Source organism: Perca flavescens, chromosome 20, assembly GCF_004354835.1.
Source record: "Perca flavescens isolate YP-PL-M2 chromosome 20, PFLA_1.0, whole genome shotgun sequence".
Taxonomy (NCBI): Eukaryota; Metazoa; Chordata; class Actinopteri; order Perciformes; family Percidae; genus Perca; species Perca flavescens.
In genome coordinates, this window is record NC_041350.1 from 15558903 (window position 1) to 15581202 (window position 22300).

General features: G+C 42.6%; 1 protein-coding gene across 1 annotated transcript; it reads left to right on the forward strand.

Annotated features, from left to right (window-relative positions):
• The first annotated feature begins 219 nt into the window (after nt 1-219).
• Nucleotides 220-22290, forward strand: btbd7 (BTB (POZ) domain containing 7). The gene is made up of 11 exons (XM_028566456.1): nt 220-564; nt 6013-6240; nt 8366-9499; nt 14804-15012; nt 15583-15658; nt 16102-16262; nt 17037-17180; nt 17629-17818; nt 17977-18155; nt 18392-18796; nt 18936-22290. Exons 2-11 carry the CDS (start codon nt 6159-6161, stop codon nt 19710-19712), a joined length of 3357 nt encoding a protein of 1118 aa, XP_028422257.1. The 5' UTR covers nt 220-564; nt 6013-6158; the 3' UTR covers nt 19713-22290.
• Nucleotides 22291-22300: the final 10 nt, after the last annotated feature.

Genomic DNA, 22300 nt, shown 5'->3' on the forward strand with positions numbered 1-22300 from the left:
ACATAGGCGCTGGGCATGCTTACCTTACTATATGACGGATATGTTCATGAATTTCCACAGCTCTTTGTTGAAATTACTTTTCAAGGTATACTACCGAACATGTGATTGAAACGACGTGTATCAAAACTATATTTTATTGTACAAATGCAAAAATCTTAATATTCAGTATCTTTATTTTGAAAGTCATATCCGGAAGCGCTGTTTCTTAAGCTGGCTATCTTGAAATGGTTAGCGTTGGGATAGGCCATAACAACCACCCAGCAAGGCGTTGTGCTACTATGGGAAAATACCGAACCGAGAATAAAAACGGGTTTGGTGTAGTTTCTGGTCGAGGTAAATGCTAGAAATTCGCCTGGAAAGTCGATGCAAGTGGAAATTATCGCATATTAGAGATCAAATGTGGACGTTGACGTCGAGCTGTGCGTAATGAGCAGAGTTGGAAAAAGAAGGTGTTGAGCTGCATTTTTTTCTCTCTCTCAGCCAGAGACAACTTGGGTCGGAGTACTGTCTAAACTACAAGGTGATACGAAGAAAAATAATGTCCCCAAAGCTCTCCACTTTCTGGTAAATATTTTTGAAGGCTCGCCTTTCAACAGTTGCATTGCATCCTGCTTGAAGTATATTGCTGTTTCCGAGGGGTGCCGTAAAGTCAAAGCGACACAGCAGAGATAGCTTACCCTAGCCTCATAGGAAATGCTACTAATTACAGGGCTGTGATGAATATGACTCCCCTCGCTAGGCTGTTGCGAAATATTTGGACATTACTTCTCATTTTAATCAGCTGAGACAAACAACCCACTTGGTTTTTGCTCTTACAAGCACTTTTAACCAAGGCTTCCGCTGAGCAGCGATAGCCCACCAATAGCGCAAAGAGCAACAATAGCTCCGCGTAAACGTAAGGCTAACAAAGCCATTGCAAATGATTGATTTCTTTATACACTGGTTACAGAGGGGGACACTTCTTCCGTTTTTGCGAGGCTAGATCGATAGAAAAGTTCGGGATGAATGTGCATTTTAACTTTGCTGATCAACCTAACGTCAGATAGTTGTTGATAGGTTGTGCTATGGCAACAATATGGCCTGTCATATATTGCCGTCTATAGCCCAATGTTACTTGTGGAAAAGGGTTTATTGGTATATCGAGGTCATACAATATTTTTTTTCAATCAGTAGTCAAATTATATCCTATAACGTTATACATTTAGTGATCAGGTATCCCCTTTGTTCACAGTTTATTATTTGCCTAATCCACCCAAAGAATATTTTTTTGTATTGCTCTCCTAAGTGTCCATATGCACACTGTGATAATCATGTGGTAATCTCACTGAAATTCTGGTTAGATTTAGCATTCTGTACCCTGCCTTCCTCTGGAATACAACCTGTGTGTATCTTATCTTTTCATTTGGAAAAGGTGTATTCACTGACTGCACTCTTCAGCATTTAGGTTTGTCATTTCACCAGGTGAAGTATTTGTGTCAGTGCTCCAGGGCAGTATAATGACATGTAATTATTGGAGTTACATGCTCAGAAGTCATGACTTGCATGGAAGTCTTTGAGCTTTCAAGTACGTGCCACAGAGTCACTGAATGAGCTGGATTTTGGCCTGAATGCTGTTTACTCTGGCCTGTTGGATGGAGAACTCAACAAGGAGCATTGACAACTCACTTAAAATTAGCACTTATTGTTTCCTGGATTGCCATTCATTCTCTGGAGGTTGACTGCCAGGCTGTGTTTTACACACTTAACATTTCTTTATTGAAAAGATGGCCATGTTGTTTTGTAAACTGACCTAGAGCGTGTCATTCATCCATTAGGTCAAAAAGGTCTAAAAGAAAAGAACTTGTTGATGTGTGATACCCACCTTTTTGTTTGTGTATGATGGCATCCAGAGCAAAAAAAAAATATGATCAGCTGACAACGTAGTCCATGAAATGCTAAATATGCAGGCAGCACTACGTTTCATATTGTTGGTTGATAGGCTAATCCAGAGGCTGCCCACCATGAGTCATCATTGTGGAGACTTTTGTTTCCTCTATCTGTGTCTGTCATTTCTGTCTGTCTGGCTGTTTCTAGCCTGTTCTGATTCCTGTAGTTTCCTGTAGCTCTCCTGGCAGTCTGTAATCAGTCGAATGACCTGATTAACTGTTACACTGATTGACCTGATTGGCAAAAACACATCAGCCTGCTCAGCCACTGATTTTTGTCTCTTCAGCCATTATTTCAGACAAAATATGACTTTATGAATTATGTCCCTTTTTAAGAGCACCTCCTGATTGTATCAAATTCCAAAGAGTCAAACAGTCTGAAGCAGTATTTTTGTCCAGCTTGTTAAGCAAAGCACATAATGTCCAACTCTCCACACAGGTCATTTAACAGCCTTTCCTTTTCTAGCTTGTCAGTAAAATGTGTTTAGTTATATCCATCTAAACTTATTATGAACTGAAATTATAACAAGGGATTAGTTTGCATAATTGGATTGTATTTTTATATTAATTGGACAAGGCCTGCATCTTTCTTTTTCGTTGTATGCGAGTCAAGAATAATGTATCTACCCTTCTTCTGGGATCAGTGTGACAGGGCTTCATGAGATAATAACATGCCAGCAATGGACTAATAAAAAAAATCCCTTTTTGAGAGCTTTGACACATTTAGAGCACGTTGCAGCTACAGTGTAATTTTAGACAGGAAAGTGTTCCTGGGGATGTATTTCAGTTGCTGCCCTTTCATTTGGGCCCGACTGCCATACTGGCACAGTGATTGCTCCTCTTCAGAAGATTAGGGCCTGTGTCATTGAGCCTAACAAAGATTCATTTCAAAAGGTGGTGATTTTATCATTTTAATTCCTACGATTCCTAGTGGGACCAATGGAGAACACAGCACCTAGGAGTTTTTGTGCCATTTGAGCAAAGCAGTGTGTTATACAATTACCTAAAAGGCAAGAAATATAAATTTCTCAATCATCTGCTACACTGCCCAAGTAATTCTTCACATCACTTTTGATTGTTTAAGTCTTGTCATGCCGTCCTAGCTTCATTACAGCTGTCACTTTGATTCAAAAAGTTGGCTGTGTGTGTTTCACTAGCAGAGCTTTAAATAAGGGGATGACCTGTAAAAACCTGCTTTGAAATAACGGCTCCTGAAATTTGGGTTTGTGGACAGGAAAGGCGATCCACCTACCACTTCCTTTTTCTCTAGCCATGATGAGAAAACCCACATAAATGATTAATAAAGTGCCTTGACTGTCATTTAAATAATACATCGGTCCTGTTCTCGTGCCAAGCAGTTTTGTATGGTAATGTTCTGTGGGAGGCTGGGGTTCTGTCTTTTAAACCATTGCAAGTGGCCGATTTGAATAAAATAAAATGATCCAAGTGAGTGTAGCAAGGTGAGCAGTTTGAAAGGGTGTGTATGTATGCCTGAGTGTGTATGTAGAGAGATAGGTGGGGGCAGGGAGTGTCTCCTGTCATCTCTTATTAGGGACATATAGTCCAGCTTGGCCGGCGTCTGCCTCCCCCCGCCGTCTGTGGCATTGCCCTCCTCTGCTCCCAGCCTGAGCTCAACAGAGCAGCACACTGTTTCAGTCTAAACTGCGGGAAAGTGTCTTAATGTTCGACATCAGGGAGATTATGGCAGATATGCGTCTTATTGAAACGTGTGACTCAGGTCTCAAGGAAATAGCTGTCCTAAATAATGATTTTAGAATTCTGCACTGCAGCTGAAGTTAAATTTGGTTCACTCATTTGAATGAGTCTGCCTAGCTGGGAGTGAGTGTATTGTTCAATTGATGTGTTGGATGCTTTGTTTTATTCTGCCTCTGCTGTGCTAAATTTGAGGATCCCCCCTTTTGTAAACAAGACAGTATATATCTCAAGGGCTTCCTCCTCTCTCCTACATATTCAAATTCAGTTTCTAATTTTGTCCAAATGAATTCCCTGTGAAGATGGAGCTTATTTAAAGCAGTCTAATGAAATAAAGATCAACCAACATTTTTATTGGACTGCTGCAGTGTGACTGCTTGGTGACTATTTGTGTGGAGTAAGAGGCTTTGGTTTTCCATTGAACCCTTGGGAGGCTGTGGAGTGCTGCTCTACAGGGGTAGACACAATGATTTATTAGTATGGTAGGCAGGAGAAACTTAGCAGGCTGAGATAAAACAGATCTCCCATCACACTCCAGTCCTCCATCCAGTCTTGCATAAAACGGGACACAACGAGATGAAATGCATACATACGACGTTTTTATGTTGAGTTATTTAAAGGTCAAGAGCAATGAGAATTACATTTCCAAGTCTCTTAGAAATGTTTATAAAAGGGCACATTTGGGTATATTTATGCAAAGTTACCCAAGATGTAAGTGCCATGGAAAATTGAGAAGTTGTTCCTATGGTTTTGGAAAATAATCAAAATACGTTTGATCTCCAATGTACTTGCTGGTTGAAATGAAGCTAGATATACTCAGTTTGTAATTAATAGCCTGATGAGTTAACCCTTGTGCTGTCTTTCTGTTGACCTCCATCAAAATTGACCTGGTCTGTTTTGCCTTTTTAAAAGGCATAAAGTATAAATTATTACCCAATTCTATTTTGCACCTTCTAGCCAACTTCATTCCAACTCATTACCAGTAGTTTTACACTTATTTTTGGAATTTATGGTCAATAAACCTCATTACTGTACATGGAATTATACCTCATTTTGGAGTAAAGTAAGCAGAAATTATAAATTATTTTCACTATAGTGAAGATCAGATGAATATATGCTAATGGATTATCACTGACTGGTATACGTCAGGATACTGTTTTGAAACCACTTTATTATTTTGAATGGCAGCACATATTTCCGATAAAGAAACTTTGAAAATGTGTCAAATTTGACCTGAAGACAACACAAGGTTAAGGGTGCTTAATTAATGAGGTGCCCTGTTTTCTGTTAGATCGTAGCCAGTGACCGTACAAAGGAGAGAGCGGGAAAAAATTACTGAGAGCGCCTTCACTGGTGCCATGGCTGGCCAGAATAGGCTGAAGTTAAATGGCCGTATGGAGCTATTTAGTAATTCGCTTCTGTCGCACAGCATTATCTGTCTTTAAGTTATGTTTAGGTGACCCTGAAACTGAAGCAGCTAAATGGAATTCAGTCATCTTTTATTTTTAATGATTTACTCCTGTGCTTTTCCTACTGTAAACTGTCAAAATGTGGAAACGTGGAAAAAGGCGTGTTTAGAAATTGTTAATAGACAAAATAACCAGACAGCAATGTCTGTTTTTGGCTTATCCAATTAATGTAATACCTAACAAATCAAAGTATTTTTTCCCATTGATGCAAAAATTATATAAAAAGCCTATATGCAACATTACCAACAATGACTCAATACTACCTAAAGTATTAATGAGAAAGCTACCACTGTATAAATGGCATGGCAAAATTTCTGACTGTAGACCCATTTGGATTGATGATGAACTGAAAAGAGATCCAAAGTTTGAAAACTAGCTTAGAGATAGTTCAAAAGTAATTAAATAAGAATGTAATACTAAGCTTCTTGGCTTGAATTGATATGACCTTGGTCAATGAATTGTCCCGAAAATTGCTGTATAGTTGTACTCTGCGTAGATATACACTGTACTGGAAAACACATCCAAATTATTCATTAGCCTACAAAGGTTTAAGCTACTGAAATGGACAAGATGGGCAAAGGCAGAGTGGGTTGTACCTTCCTCTGAAAATCCCATACATCTGCATTAGATTTGTTGTTGACTGCCAGTCAGAGTTTCCTGAGGGCTGAGCAGAGGAAGTCTCTGTTGACCTCAGTCACCATTTAAGATTATAGGTAGAAGCCTGAACACACGGTCGTCACATGAAGACTGTCACTCTAAAAAAAGCCTTCTCATCACAATTTTTAGCATTTCAGCTATGGCTATATTCATGATTGCACAGAAATCAATGTGAAAAATCAATTCCTATTTGACTTAAACCTCTCTCTTACTGTTCTTCCTGTGCTCTATAATCTTCCTCCCTCCAGGTATGGCAGGCTCGGCCCGGGGCTCTGAGGATGCTTCAGAGGATCCGTGCCTGACCCACGACTAAGGATTGAGAGGAATACGTTGTCTGAGCAGAATGACTCAGCAAGAGGGGGGACCCCCAAATAGCAAGTGAAGACAAGTTAGGATGGGTGCCAATGGATCCAGCTATCCACACTCATGCTCCCCACGCATAGGGGGAAATGCACAGGCACAGCAGACTTTTATAGGTAGGTATTTTATCTGTGGTTAATTTAGAGCGTTGTGATCGGTTGCACAATTAACACAAAGTCCACTCTGATAGATGATTCTGTATTTTCAGTCAGCAAATGATAAAATATCTGTTAGAGACAAACTGTTTGTGGAAAACATGATTGGCCACTCTCTTCTGAAGTGAAGTGTTAAAACTATAGTCCTGAACCCACTTAGGCACTGTGCACCCTTGTTACAAACACACAATGGGGGGGGTCTAGCATGGCCAAACTCGCACTTTAAATTACATTAACCTGCTTCCATTACAACTAATGGTGCAAGAGGTGAATATATTTGTGCATGAGAGCTCTTGAACTGGGCCATTGATTCATACAACAGACATAAATGCATTAAAAAGCAATGTATCTACTTTACCGTGCCATAAGGATTTTATGATGTATTATAAGAGGCAGATATACAAAGACACTTGTGTCAAATGTGGGTGTTTAACCAAAATCACATGAAATGTTTTGCTGTCAAAAAAAAAAAAGTATCAGTAGATTTTTGTTTGTTGTGACTATATACTTGGTGGTGATGGTGTGATGTGATTATGGCTGCTGGCTATCAAGCTGTTTGTTACACTGTTACATTTTTATACTGAATGACATGGCAGCTACAGTCTGAGACCTTTGCTTATGTTCCAATTTCAGCAGTGTTTATGTCATTGTCCGAGAACATTGCTGCACTACAGCTAGCTTATTTCTGTTTGCATGCATGCACGAAAAAAAGAGTCTGACATATATAGGTTGTATAGTAGCTTTGTGTGTGTGTGGTGGTCACTCTGTATTACTTATAATAAGTAGCATTTGTGATTGGTTGTAAGACATCAATTATACTAGGGCTGGGCAATATATCGATATTGTGATATGAGACTAGATATCGTCTTAGATTTTGGATATCGTAATATGGCATAAGTATTGTCTTTTCCTGGTTTCAAAGTCTGCATTACAGCCAAGTGATGTCATTTTCCAGACTGTTCTAGCTGGTCTATTATTTGCCCTTAACCACTCAGTCATTATATCCACATTATTGATCATTATTTATCTAAAATCTAATTGTGAAAATATTTTGTGAAAGCACCAATTGTCAACCCTACAATATCGTCGCAATATCGACATTGAGGTATTTGGTCAAGAATATCGTGATATCCGATTTTCTCCTTATCGCCTAGCCCTAACTTACACTCCTAAATGATCAACCATTTCAGTCTTTCTGGTTGATGTTCCTTAAATCTTTCCCTGCAGCCTTCAGTGCCAGAGGGTTTGGAGAACGGCTTTAGAGATTAATTTAAATAAATCTGTCCTTAAAAACACAGTTTATTTCACTTTCTAAATGACGTTGGCTCTGAGGTTTTTTTGTACAATTCTTAAAAGTAAATACAAACGTATTGTGTAAGGAGACAAATTATCTCTCTAGCCCCTGAGACATATGAGGTTCACTCGGAGCTCTGTAGTTGCTTGGTTGAGCCGGCCTGGGCCACAGATGATTCACAGTGTTAGAATGATTACTATTTGGGTCACACTGATGGATGGTTAGAGAAGGGCAGCAAGAGAGGATCTCCTTGGCAGAGCTTCCTCTGATGTACGAGTCCTGTCTCTCAAGCCAAAGATGAATGCTATTTAGTGTAATTGATTGGGTTTGTTGAGAAGTACAAAGCAGGACAAAGTCTTCTATGAGTTAATTGGTTCTTAGTCTGTTTAGTATGTTAGTTAGTTTAGTCTGAAAACAAAACAAAATAAAGGGATTCTGTCTGTTTTTTTTGTTTTTTTTTTTCTGCTGTTGAACTGGAGACAAATGCTTTGGTAGCTGGGTCAGGGTAGTGTGTGTTTGGCCTGATGGAGCTGGCCTCACCACAGGGGTGCTAGAGACGGATTGTGTTTCTAGCAGTCTGGCCTCGAGTAAACTGATGTTGAGTTATGAAATCAATGTCTCACCAGAACAATATTTTTGAGGAAATATCTAGGAAAAACTGTCATAGATTTTTAATATAGTTTAAAAAAAAAATAGTAGGTTTCTTACTTTATATCCAGTATATGATTTTAGTTTGTTTAAACACAAACTACAATTCTTATGAAGTTAACCTGCATTGTGTGCTCATTTCAGGGACCTCATCCTACTCTCAGCAGGGATATGGCTGGGAGTCTAAGCTATACAGCCTGGAGCACGGCCATGAGCGGCCCACAGACAGGAAGAAGAAGAGCCTTGGTCTGGCGACCCTCAAACGGAGGTTCATCAAAAGGAGGAAGTCCAGCCGCTCTGCAGATCATGCGCGGCAGATGCGGGAGCTTTTGTCAGGTTGGGACGTCCGTGACACAAATGCCCTGGTGGAGGAATATGAGGGCACAGCAGCGCTCAAGGAGCTAAGCTTTCAGGCCAGCCTGGCACGTGCTGAGGCACCCAGCTTGCAGCGGGATCTGGCTGCCCTCTACCAGCATAAGTACTGCACTGATGTGGACCTCATCTTCCAAGGTACTTGCTTCCCAGCTCACCGGGCCATCCTGGCTGCCCGCTGCCCCTTTTTCAAGACTCTGCTGTCGTCATCCCCTGGCTATGGAGCAGAGGTTCTCATGGACATTGAGACAGCTGGCATTGATGTGCCCATGTTCTCTGCCCTGCTTCACTACTTGTACACTGGGGAGTTTGGGGTGGGTGGGGCGGAGGATACCAGGCTGCAGAACGTGGATGTACTGGTGCAACTCAGTGAGGAGTTTGGTACACCCAACTCCTTGGAGGCTGATATGAAGGGCCTGTTTGACTACATGTGTTACTATGACGCTCTGCTCAGCTTCTCCTCAGACTCTGAGATGATAGAGAGCTGTAATGAGCGAGGTGCTGGGGCTGCCGCACCAACAGTGGGCTCCGGGGGCCCTGGGACCCCAGATGAGGACCTTAGGGCTCATAAAGCTATCCTCTCGGCACGTTCTCCTTTCTTTAGGAACCTATTGCAAAGGCGCATCCGCACAGGAGAGGAAATGACAGAGCGCACATTACAGACACCCACCCGCATAGTGCTGGATGAGTCTATCATCCCAAGGAAATATGTACAAGTTATTCTCCACTGCATGTACACCGATGCGGTGGAGCTTGGGCTGGTGCTGCGGGGCAGTCCCTCAGCGGGCAGCCTCGGCGAGGTGCAAGCACTGGTGTCTGGGGGCCGTGGAGCCAGCACACGCACAGAGGAGGCCATGGAGCTGTACCACATCGCTCTGTTCTTGGAGTTCAGTATGCTGGCTCAATGTAAGTCATAATCACAACACACAAAGCAACGTTACGAGACAAGATAAAAAAAAAAAAGGATTTGTTCTCTGTAGACAGGGTTTATAGGATTACAGCCACGTTTCCATACTTAGTGGTGCTTGTGAGTATGGGCAATATTACCTTAAATCTTTATAAAGACATTACCAGATTGACCTTTGATCATAAATGCGATGATATATTTGATGCATCAGTGCATGTAGTTCCTCTCTCATGTTGGCTCACTTGTGATATGTTTGTCCTGTTATATTACAGTGAAGGACAACTTAAATATACTGGACTTTTGGTTGCACTTTTGTTTCAGTAATTGTAGCTTGTGCTTGTCATTTCATAGACCTGTTTTTATTATTGTAATAAGAGTAAATTTAGGAAAATAAGAGATTCATAATTCAGTCATAATTCTCCAACTCTACTTGCTCCACACACTTTAGTTTGATTTAATTTCTTAACAATAATGTGTCCACTGACTAAATGAGTCTCAGTATTGCTGAGGTCTCAGCTTGAACAAATTGTTTTAAACTGCGTTAATGTAGTTGAATAGCCTTAACCGTCAATTTCAAAGTTAATCTGTCAGTCTGGACTGTCATAATTATAGTGTCAGTCTCTGTGGATTAAATAATAGGAGTTGGAATCTTCTTTGTGAATTAATGTGTCACAAGACTCAGGTCTCAGGTTTAATATCTCCCTCCATGCGTTCATATGTGTCTCACACTCATTGTAATCATTTTACACCCTTTCCTTAAAACTACATTATGCATGTTGGCATATGTGCAATATGGCTGTGCAGACCAGGCTAGTGTTAAACAGCTTGGCTGACTGTGATGGGTGTTAGAGCTGCGGCTGCCAGTAACAGATTGATATAGTCAGAAGGGTTTGTCTGTGTCTCCAGGGGCAGGCAGCTTACTGTACTGATACATGCAGCGCATCTGAGCCTCTATCACCACTTCGTCATTGTTCGTTCTGTCTTTTTTACTCCTGCCACGGTCACAGAGTGACCCCAGTAACATGCCAAAGGTTAAAGCCATGGTTTGACATGAGCCAGTCTTTGTCACTCTCACTTCCCCCAGAGTGGCATGTCTGAGCTCTGTCTAGTTTCTAACGCACCTAACAAAGCTCCTCTCCAGTCGGAATAGCCTTTGCAATATGCAATACGCAATTCTTGTAGTAGTCTATTTCATATGCACACAAAATATACTGCATTTGCCTGTCAGGACTGTGTGGGTCCAGAGAGGTTGTATGACTCAACACTGTTATCATATCTTATAACCATCTTATCTTTCATAGAGGCACGATGATGGGAAATAGTTAGTCAAATATTGAATTGGTGATATGAGCTGCATTAAACGCCAAGTTAACAATAATATTCAAAATGCACTCTATGTACTTTGTTGTGACTCAAACACTTCAGCGATGCTGTTTTACAGTAAAAGCCGTGGAGCTGTGAAGTAGCTGCAGACACACAACATACACAGCCTCTGTGTATGCTATGCTCACTTGGTTTGAATCCACTACAAAAGTATAGGTTCATCAGTAACCAGATATTGCATCGTTTTTGTGCAAATTCACACTGCACTGTTGATACAAATTTGATAAATCACGTAATTGTAATAAGTTTGCATGTGGGACTATTTAAGCTTGAAAACTATGAACAACATAAGACATGTCTGGGACACAGTGCACTCTACAACACGCTTGTATAAAACCTTTCAAAAGCACAGGATTAGTTGTGGGCAGCTGATTCTTGGCCCCTCAGTCAATACAGTCAATTCAGCAATCACCTTTAAGACATGTGCAGTGATCTCAATAGCACTGTACACTAACGCCGTACACACAGCTGGTTAGACACCACCTCCCACCCTCGAGCGTTAGTGTCGCTCTCAGGGTCACTCTGGCAGCTTAAGCCGATGAGCAGCCAAATGGTGTCATCCCCACACACCATCACCTCCTCTTCCTTCCCATCCCCCCTCTCAACAAACCCCTACTCAAGGGTATTTTTATCCCCTCCTCCCTCTCCCACAGTGCTGCACCGCTCTAATCAGTTCCCATGAAACCTCAATGTGGAATGTGGTGAGATGGTTGAGGCTGACCTGGTGTTATTTTATTCAAGTCCCCTCTCTATCTATTTTGCAACTTCCTGTTATTACCCTTTTGGAGATCTCTATTTCATGCCTCGAACATTAAATAATAAAATCATACAAACTCCAGGTGTCATATCCTCCTGGCATCTGTGAGTTGATTATGAAATGAGAAATGTGTCTGTGTCCATCCCACCGCTTGAGACTTGAGTAGCTGCCATGTCTCTTCATGAGGCAGCAGAGAGGCTTATGTCAGGGATTTCATATGGAGCGAGCTCTCTCATCGGTCACACAGTCTTCCCCCTCGTGTGCTCCTCGACTGCTAACCTCTGGCTGTGTGAAGTTTTGGCCCATGGAGGTTTTTGTGGCGCAGTTGAGCTCTGTCATTCGTCCTTATTAATTCTCAAGATGTGTATCCCTTTATGACTCCATCTCACTCAAATAGAAACCAATATTAAAAGCCTTATTAATTTTTCAAGTGCACCACAGAGATGATAGCCAGTTGGTGTGGTTTCAGCTTGTGCACTGTGGTACTTCCTCTCTCTCCTCGCTCACTGACTGACTAGTGCTTTTAGTGCACTATCTTGTGTTGACTGAAGTCCCAGTCCTTGAGTGATTATCAGACATGATTTACATCCGCAGGCTTGTTTACAGGCCATTGAGTGCTGTTGATGATTTAAGTGGCTTTGGAGACCATGCGCTCCATAAACAAGGAGCTCCAAATAATAACAGCAGGACAAAACGCATACGTCCTCCAAGCTTGTGTAGTGTAGAGCTGGCTGTTGCCGCTCCTGCTGTTGTGTTGATATTCTTGTCAGTCGGCTAAGCTCCATTGAATGTGGTGTACCACCCGTGGAGAGAAGGGGAGGCGAGTAAGTATTAGATATAATGCTGATTCTAATCTCCTGCTCATAATAAAAGTGCTGCGTTTTAAAAGACTGGCTGTCGCTGTGAATTCTAATGGGCTAACACAGAGCAGTGCTTTTCCTGGGCCACTGGTCCCAGGTGGGGGTCTGTGTGTGTGTGTGTGTCTGTGTGTGTCTGTCTGTCTGTCTGTGTCTGTGTGTGTGCTTTTTGGAGAGGGCAAAGATGCAAAGGTGAAAGACTGACGTGAGCAAAAGCACTTTCTAGAAGACAGACAGCAGCACAGGGACGAGTGTTAGAGAAGGAAGCACAGATGTTCATTCCCTCTTCTAGTCTGTTTATAGTAGATAAAAAAGCCAAAGTGCCTGGGTTCACATTTCAACTTCACCTGTCTTCTCAACGATGCAGGATTTCCACCCTTCGTTTTGAAACACTGTGGGTGTCTGCTTTGCATTTAGCTAACTTGCAATTACAACTAAAGACGCCCAAAAGGTGAAGTGCATCATAAGTTTGTGTGTCCGTGTATGTGCATGTACATTATTGCTTGCATGTGAGTATGTGTTCATCTTAAAAATGTGTGAGTTGTGCTTGGACAGATATGAAGCCTCAGATTCAAAAGCAAAAGCTTTGCTGGGGCCATCACTCTAAAGTCTGGTGTCTAGTTTCCCAGAGTGTATGTTCAAAGTGATGGTTTGGGGGCGGAAAGGCAGCTTAGATCTTCTACTTTTAAGATAAGCGTTTCCCAGAGGAGCGTTGCTTGCTACTGGCCCAACTAAGAGCTGATAGACAGGATGGCCTGAAATGAGAAAGTTGGCAAGCTTGTGTTTCAGTTTAGAGCAGCTGTAACTGGACGTCAGTCAGTCCGGCTCTATCTCCATGGATGTCCATTTCGTATTAAACGTTATTGATCAGAGAGAGGCTGAGAATGAGAGCGACTGAAGTTTTGGCCTGTTGGGGTTTGGCATAAATAGCTTGACCTAGCCAATCATATGTTAATCTGAGTGGATTTTAGGGGATTTCATTCTGCCTAAATGGATGCCTAAATGGATCCCTCTTAGAATATGTGTGAGTTTAAGTGCCAGTGTAGGCAGAATTTTCAAAACATAGCTCTTTTTTTTTTTTTTTTTTTTTTTTTTTAAATAGCTACAGCATCATTTACATTATTCCCTAAGCCTTCTGTGGCTTTTTAATGCATTTTTGATTTATGCACACAAGTGCGTACACAATTGCAAAGTGTGTGTGCGTGCCCGTGCACCGGCAGCACATTTCTTCAGGTTGCTGTGTTTACTTATCACGGCTAAGAGAAGGCAGCTTGAGACTGAAACACATCAAGGTATCAAAGGCATTTATGTCGGTTGGTGTATTACAGAGTTAAACCACTGCCTGCTGTTCTGGTATGTGCTCTGATTTAGGAAACGCAGCAAGGAGGATGTGGGGGCTAGTAGAGGAAGACTCCCTGGATCATTTAATACGAGTCAAAACTACTGTTGGTCTGGCAGTGGCTGCAGAAATAGCACTTACATTCTAATAATCTTTTAGTTAAATCATTCTCATATTGTATTTCTTTTTCTTTAGCTTTTGTTAAGTATTATATTGCTTAGGACTGGATGGAAATATTCAACTTTTTGGATTTTCGTTCATTGGGTAGGTATTCAGTTTTCAATTTTGGGATTCAAATATTCGTTTTTTTGTTTTGTTTTTCCTTTAATACTGTAATAAAGTTGATACAGATTCAACCTTTGGAGACACGCAACCCGACGTCACACTGCGGTGGCTAGTCATGTAACCGGCAATTAGACTTGTCGGTCCTTTTTGAGGTGGTGTGAGAATTCCGTACAGTAAACAGGAAACATCCACTCAATTGCTGCCACAAGGAAGGTTTTAGACACTATGAGGGTAAAAAACGAAACACAAGCACTGAACTGCCCAGGAGTTTGTGTAACAGCTGATTGTTTTCTGTCGCTCAGTCTCTTTTCTTTTGCTCTTTCTCCGTGAAATGAAGCTGCCTTCAAGTGCAGTCGGAAATGTTGAGATTTATAAACGCTTTATAAACAATCTGACGTAAAACAATAATTGTGAAATATAAATTCTACTTGTGCTACATTGGGGGGTTAAATAACCCAACAGGACGTCACACAAATGAGCCATTTAAGTGACACTCCCGCTGCAGAGTCGGCCATGGCTGCCACCACCGAAGTTGAATATTTGCTGTTGATTACAACTGAACCTTAGAAGCACAAAAAATACTGAATCTATTACTGTACTTGGAATATGATACATTTGTGCCCATAAAGATGGATTGAATATCAAAATGTAAATTGCTTAACTATCTCATTGGCTCTCCCAGGCTGTGAGGACATTGTTGTGGAAAGCCTGTCTCTGGACTCACTCGTTCCCATCCTGAAGTGGAGCTCCCAGCCATACGGCTCCAAGTGGGTCCATAGACAGGCCATGCACTTCCTCTGCGAGGAATTCAGTCAAGTTGTCACCTCCGATGTTCTCTACGAGCTTAGCAAGGAGCACCTTCTCTGCGCAATTCAGTCTGACTACTTACAGGTAAGGAAACAGAACATAACCTATCAATCTGTTATTTGATTCCATAGTTGTCACCCTCTATGACCTCTCACAGTTTGGAAAATGTTTTTTCTAGCGTGAAGTTTCAGTAATGGGTGTTCACAATGACTGCTTGGTGAAAATACAGTAAACGCATACACAGAGATGGATTAACACAATCTCTGTCACACACACACACACACACACACATATACACATTGACAACACTGTGACGACTTTAGTAACACCATTCCCTTGAGGGAAATGAAATGCCTTAAAACCAAGAACCTAATCAAAGCTGGGCTGTCATCTGCACTGCCAAGCTACACGGGCACTAGACCAGATGGTTGAGGTGAAGGGTTCACCAACTACACAAACAAGCCAATGAGGCATGTGCTTTGCTGGGACACTGCCTGAACATATTGCATTTTGAACTTATTCTCATTTAACAGCTCCCCAGTTTTGTTCTCAAAAATATCTAACCTTGTCCTAATAATACTTTTGTGTCTTTATTTCTCCCTGCCCTATATCTCTGTGTCTCTCTATTTCTCTGTAACTCGGTCTCGTTTACAGGCGAGTGAACAGGACATTCTCAAGTACGTTGTGAAGTGGGGCGAGCAGCAGCTTATTAAGAGGATGGCAGACAGGGGTAAGATAATACACTCTATAATTACCCTCTGAGCAGCCCCCCTAATGGCTCTGAGGAAATTACCCACTTACAGAGCCTCCAAAATACACTTAAAAGCATTACTAAAAGGAACCAAACTTTACCTTAAAAAAAGGGAATGGCCTCATGTCATTGTGTGCTGTGACTTAGTAAGCAATTGTCTTATGTAGGATTTATGGTCAGGATTATATATATAAGTGATCATATTGTATGGGCTAGCTACTTGCTTAAGGAATCTGAACCACACAGCAGGTAATGCAATATTTATCCACAATTTGTCACATGAACTTGCCTGAACAATGTGAAAAATAGCCTGCAGGTTGACTTAAAAGCAGTAAAAGTCTAATCATAGTTGCATAATTAGTCACGGTTATATGCATTATATTAAAAGCTGCTAATGGCTGTTTCTGTCCTCATTTACCCAGAGCCCAACCTGTTGAGCGGCACAGCACACAGTGTAAACAAGAGGGGAGTAAAAAGGAGAGACCTGGATGTGGAGGAGCTAAAAGAGATCCTGTCTCCCCTCCTGCCCTTCATCCGAACTGAGCACATCTTACCTCCCAACAGTGACGTCCTCGCTGACGCGGTCAGTAGGCCTACTCCTTGTCTGCCTTTTCTCAGCTGCTGTGTGTTTATGGGATTGCACCTGAGTGGGGCTGGACGATATAACCTAAAATCAATATCACGAATGTTTTGCCCCTATTAAGATTAATGAACGATAATTATTATTATTATTTTTATTTATTTTTTGGTTCGCTGACAAGGTTTGTACTGTATATGCTCAACTGTTAAAGGTAGGATATTATTTTCTAATTAACCCTTGTATGGTGTTTGGGTCTGTGGGACCCGTTTTCAATATTTGCTTAAAGAAAAATTATGCTATTTATTATTTCTTCTAAATCAAACTCACTGGCCATTACATATGAGGTGTTCGGGTCTACTGGACCCAAGTGTATCCAGACTTGGCTGTGTAACAAAAATATGAACACCACACAAGGTTCTAAACATAACTGTCGTCACCGCATCACAATCCCCTTTTGTCGGCTAAACTTAACTGTGTGGCCGCTGAAACAACGGGACCTCACAGTGATCGTTAACTGCCTAACGTCCCCTTTTTGTCGGCTTAACTTACTACTTTAGAGTCGTCTTTAATGAAGCCAAAATGTGTCCAAATGGCGAACACGTTTGCGTTTTTCTTTTGTAATGTATAATAAAATAACCAACATGGGAAAATTACGTCTGTTAGAGGTTCTGAATTTCGGTTTTGATTACTTTTCGATTAATCGTCCAGCCCTACAACTTGGTCATTGTGACTTTCATAAACTGAACATTGATAAACATTCTTCACCCCTGTACACAGCTTAAACGGGGTTTGATAAGTACCCCTCCTTCAGACATGCTGCCCACAGCTGAGGGGGGAAAAGCCAATGCCTGGTTACGGCAGAAGAGCGCTGGAATCTATGTGCGTCCCCGCCTCTTCTCTCCTTATGTGGAGGAGGCTAAGGTAAGGCTCATTCAATTCTGATTAATGGGGGCTCCAGACGACGCAGAAAGCAGTGTAGAAGTTCTGTGAAGAGGACAGCCTAACCATTAAGTGCCTAGGGAAAGATTTGCGGACCTGTTCATAGCTCAGATGTGCTAAAGTCATCCATGCCCAGTTGTTACGATGCACAACTACCATATTTAATAGCTGCCTTCATCCTCTTGACTGAAATTCATTTATGTCCATTTGCACACTTTTCCTCATAACTTATAGGGCTTCCTAGGGCCATGAATATTTATGAACATTTCCCTAGACCAGAGAGAGTCATTATTAGAGGAAGTGTCAATCAAGTGGAACTAATTTGCAAAACCTCTGTGTCCTTGAGTTAAGTTAGGCGTAATCCAAAGAGGGGTTTTATTTCTTTGACGTTCTGGTCTAACTTGCCCTCTCTCATCTACCTGCCCCGTAGTCTGTGCTTGATGAAATGATGGTGGAGCAGACAGACCTGGTGCGTTTGCGATTAGTGCGCATGTCTAACGTCCCAGACACACTCTACATGGTCAACAACGCTGTGCCTCAGTGCTGTCACATGATCAACCACCAGCAAATGGCAAGCAACGCAACCACAGCTCCATCGGTTGTGGCTAATGAAATTCCAGGTAAGAAAATTGTTGAGTAGTGACCAAATGATAACGGAAACTGGCACTCATGTCACCAAACCCCTCAAGTACCCTTGAACGTGATGCAAGTGTGAAGCTAGTATCAAAAAGTGAAACATTCATCAATGTGTGTGTTTTGTATTGTGTGCATCTTTCAGTGCCTCAGCTGTCTGTGGTAAAGGAGATGATCCGGCGGCTGCAGGAACTGAGACACACCGAGCAGGTCCAGAGAGCTTATGCCCTCAATTGTGGTGAAGGAGCCACCGTCAGCTATGAGCTGCAGCTCCGGGTGCTGAGGGAGTTCGGTTTGGCAGACGGAGCCACTGAGCTACTGCAGGTTAGTAGAAAGCAGAGTTTGTCCCCAGGGGTTAGAGGGGGATGAGATGGCTAAGGCTGGGATACTAACGGTGATGCTAAGGCTGAGGACACAGAAAGATCTCAGTAACGCAGCAGACACAGACCTTAAACAACACCAGGCAGATAAATTGTAAGGAAAATCTTAAAGTAGGGTTTGCTTTGTCAGCACCACAATGGATATAGATTTCTATAGCTCCTTTTTTTTTTCTTTTTCAGAACCCGTACAAGTTCTTCCCTGATGAACGGTTTGGAGATGAGAGTCCAATTCTGGCTCTGCGCCAGGTGGGTCGGTGTCGGGTAAACAGCAGCCCAGCCATGGATAGCATGTTCACAGAGCTGGAAGGGGTAGTGGGCTTCCACCCTCCCCTACCTCCTCCACCTCCCCCATACCACCCCCCTGCCACACCCAACCATGCTCAGCTCAAGGGTGCCTGGCGTCCTCGTGTGCCCATGCCAACCCCTACCCGTTCCTTCTCCTATCCCTGCAACCGCACCCTGATCCAGCGCCATGCAGCCGCTAAGCATGGCAGCTCAGACTACTCCTCTGTGCCCAGGCCTCAGCCCCCAGACTGCACCAACCCGCAGGCTATGGGCCGAGCTTTTCTTTCAGACCAGCAAGCGGTGAGTGTGTGTGTGTCATCTCCGAGTCTTTGTGCTACAATTTTGTTTATTCAAATGTGGCTTAAAGATTTGTGCTTGGGATCATGGGTTGCTCAATTGTCTGGTAACATCACACATTCATATCTGTTTTCCAATGCAGATGAGCATGGAGCCTGTTATGAGGGAGTTCATGCCTGACATTGCACTGGGAGTCTCGGTCATGTCCCTGAGGGAGCAGCACATGGCAGAGATGGACAGGGAAGGCCCTCACAGCCCAATGGGCCCCTCGGGCCACCATCTGCCCCATGGACCCTGCCCTTCTGCCCGCCACAGCCATGGTCACGGTCCTGGACATGGCCACTCCTGCAAGAGACATGCTCCTGAACCCAAGCTGGAGGCTCAAGCCGAGTTCCCTGATCTGTATGACTTCTCCTGCCGACCTGCAACCCCAACCTCCACTCACCCTCATCCCTCCTTTGCAGGACCAGACCTCTACAGCCACAGCTGCACCCCCTCCAGCTCTTATCCCCCCCCCTACATTTCTGACTCTCAGTCCCAGGGCCGCCCACAGGGACGGACTGCCCCAGACCCGCTACGCCTAGATGTCCTCAGTATGACCTCTCAGAGGCATGATGGAGTCCTTGCCAGCCCCTCTGGGGCACAGTCTAGGATGGGACACCTCCCAAGGGGGCGATCAAATGAGACAGACCTGACTCATGGCTTGGGCCATTTACGGTCTCCCAGTGGGAACATGGACAGCTATGAGGAGAGGCACACAGGACCTAGAGATGCCCCAGAGGAGATGGTTCTAGCTGGAGAATCACTGGGCCCAGGCTCCCTCCAGCAGCCTCACAGGAACAGTGTCAGCGAGGAGATCTCCAGAGACCGCAGGTCACCCAGCAAGCCTGACTACCCTTATAAGAAATCTGCACTTTAACCCCACTTGAGGACCAGGGGTTGAGTTAAGAAAAGGGAAATTGTGATAAGTGGCTGTCCATCACAATGGATGGCAAAGCACTAAATGTGTGTGTGCATGTGTGCGTGCGTTTGTGTATGCGTGCTTGTACGCATGTGTGTGTGCGAGGAGCAGGGGAAAGGGTGGTCGATGGTTGCTATTTATAGGATCTGTCCTTTTTGTCCTACCTCTATCACACTGTGCTATCCATCACACAGTCAGAGTATGGAATGAGTAACAGCTGTAGGTTAATTGTCAATGCTTGTAATCGATCTCTGCAAGCCTGCCTAGTCCTGCTGGTTTAGAGGATGACTCAGGCTTTACTAGAATGGATTTGTCTCGAGTTTGATTGTAAAGAAAGAGGTTAGCTCTAGGCTGTGTGAGTCCTGCACAAGGAGGCCACTAGATGTAGCTCAGTTATAAACCGATTGTTTAACAAAGATTATTTTCAAAGGCCCTGTTGTCTCGATTATTTTCAGCATAGAATGGGGTAGATGGCACGATCGGAATCTCAATTTACACAAGCTAGCAATGGTACACAGTCTGGGGCAGTGAGTATTACGATAAAATCATATGTAAATGCTTCTGGCTGTATTCTTTTCCTCCCATTACTTGTATTTCCATTTCCTCCTGTAGCATGCCTATAGCAACCCACTTGATTAGTTGTCCCCTCCTGGCTCTGGTGCTGCAGTGCTGATGAGGAATGGGCTAAGTCTTGGTCACACAAAGCAGAAATTGGATCCGACAGGAAGTAGGTCATCAGAGCTTGTCATTGTCCTGTAACCCAGTCTGATAATTGTGTCAGGCTTTACCTATCACAGCCAGTGTCTAGCTTGGAGGCAGGAGCCTGGTGTTTTCAGAGAGGGTGGAGGGGGGCAGGAGGATCGCAAGAAGGCGTTACTGAGATACAGTGGATAATATAGGGGTGCCATGGAAACTGACATACAGTGATGAAATGGAGTACTGGGGGTTTGTTGGTTTTTCAGCAGGTGTGTGTCTGTGTCTGTGTGTGTGTGTCTGTGTGCGAGGATAAATTTCATACACGCAGGTGTTTAGACAATCTCAGTACTGTATACTCCCATCTTTAGGCAGGTCTGTTTGTACATATCAGAGAGTCAGATGATTTAACCAGTCTTTGGCACAGAATGCAGTGGTCAGTGTGCTAGAGCCGCTTGTTCTGTTTAATCCAATAGCATCAAGTAATCAAATCTAAAGCCTTAATCAGTGCTTGGAATATTCAGTTGTACCTACCTTTATTCAGTTAAGTATGATGTCATTATATCGCGACCCCTGTTAATTGCTTATTTGACTGTTCACTACAGGCACATTAAATACCCCTTTACACAAATGTTAAAACCATGTTTATACATCAGGCCTCCATCATGCCATCTCATGGGAAATTGTGGACCTGCATAGTTAGTGTTGATACTGTTAAATATACTGTTTAAGAGCTGCAGCAGCTGTAGCTCCAGCACCATGCAAGTACACACATAAAAGCCTGTTACAGCCAACAGCTGGCATACAATCTCACATGAGAGTATCTTTGCACTGTAGGAGCCACCTGTTAGCTAACCTGTCCCTTCTATTAGCTGAAGGGAAAACAAACAAAGGAATTTCAAACAAAAGGAATCTTGTATTGAAGAAAAGTTGGCAATTGCTGGCTCATATCTCCAATGGAAATTGTATATAATGAGTTGAGCGCCACATGTTCTGACAAATTTCTTAATGGTTTCTATCACATTTTAGTGGTTGTTGAAGGTTTGAGTTTTTACTGTAGTGGACAACACTGTGTACTTGTCTTTGTCATGAAATCTCACTAAGAATGTGTGGTATAAAACAAAGATTGTGTCTCAGAATTTATTTTCTTCTTAAATGTTATGCATTAGGGCAGTCTGTTCAGTGTTGTAGGTGGTGTGGATTACCATGTTTGTAGAGATTTTTTTGTCCTCCCCCCCTTTTCCTTTACTTTTAAAGTAACAGGAATATGTAGAGGATCTGAAGATATTAGCTCTCTGCTTAGCAGTGATGAAGTTGCCAAGCAGAAAAATCATTTTTCCATTTAGGTTGCTTCATGAGGAAAAAATGCAAAACTCCAGATTCCTCCCCATGTTCGTGTTGGATAGTTGTTTTATTTTCCAGGACAATGTTCCATTGAATAAAAGTCCTTGTTTTGCTTTTTGCTGTAGAGAAGTCAGTGCCTTCCCCTGCCTGCGGCTGGGCTTTTATTGGAGAAGTGACTTTGATGTCTATGCAAGCTGTTTTCTACCAGCTTACCAGCCTGCATCAAATAGTCCTTTGAAATCACATGTAGCTCATTTTGTGTACATAATGTTATTTAGCACCTTTTTGAAATTGAACCATCTGAAATGTGTGATTGCTTGTGTTGAGTTATAACAGGTACTTTGTACTTGTATGGCATCATAGAAAACATGTTTGTAGATTGATATTAAGTTACATTTAGTTTCACTGAATCTATTTTTCTATGGTCACCTCAAAAGGTGCATAACAGTGGTCAACTTGGGCATCCTCAAAATAAATTGGTTTGATAATATGGAATTCATTTGTTCTCA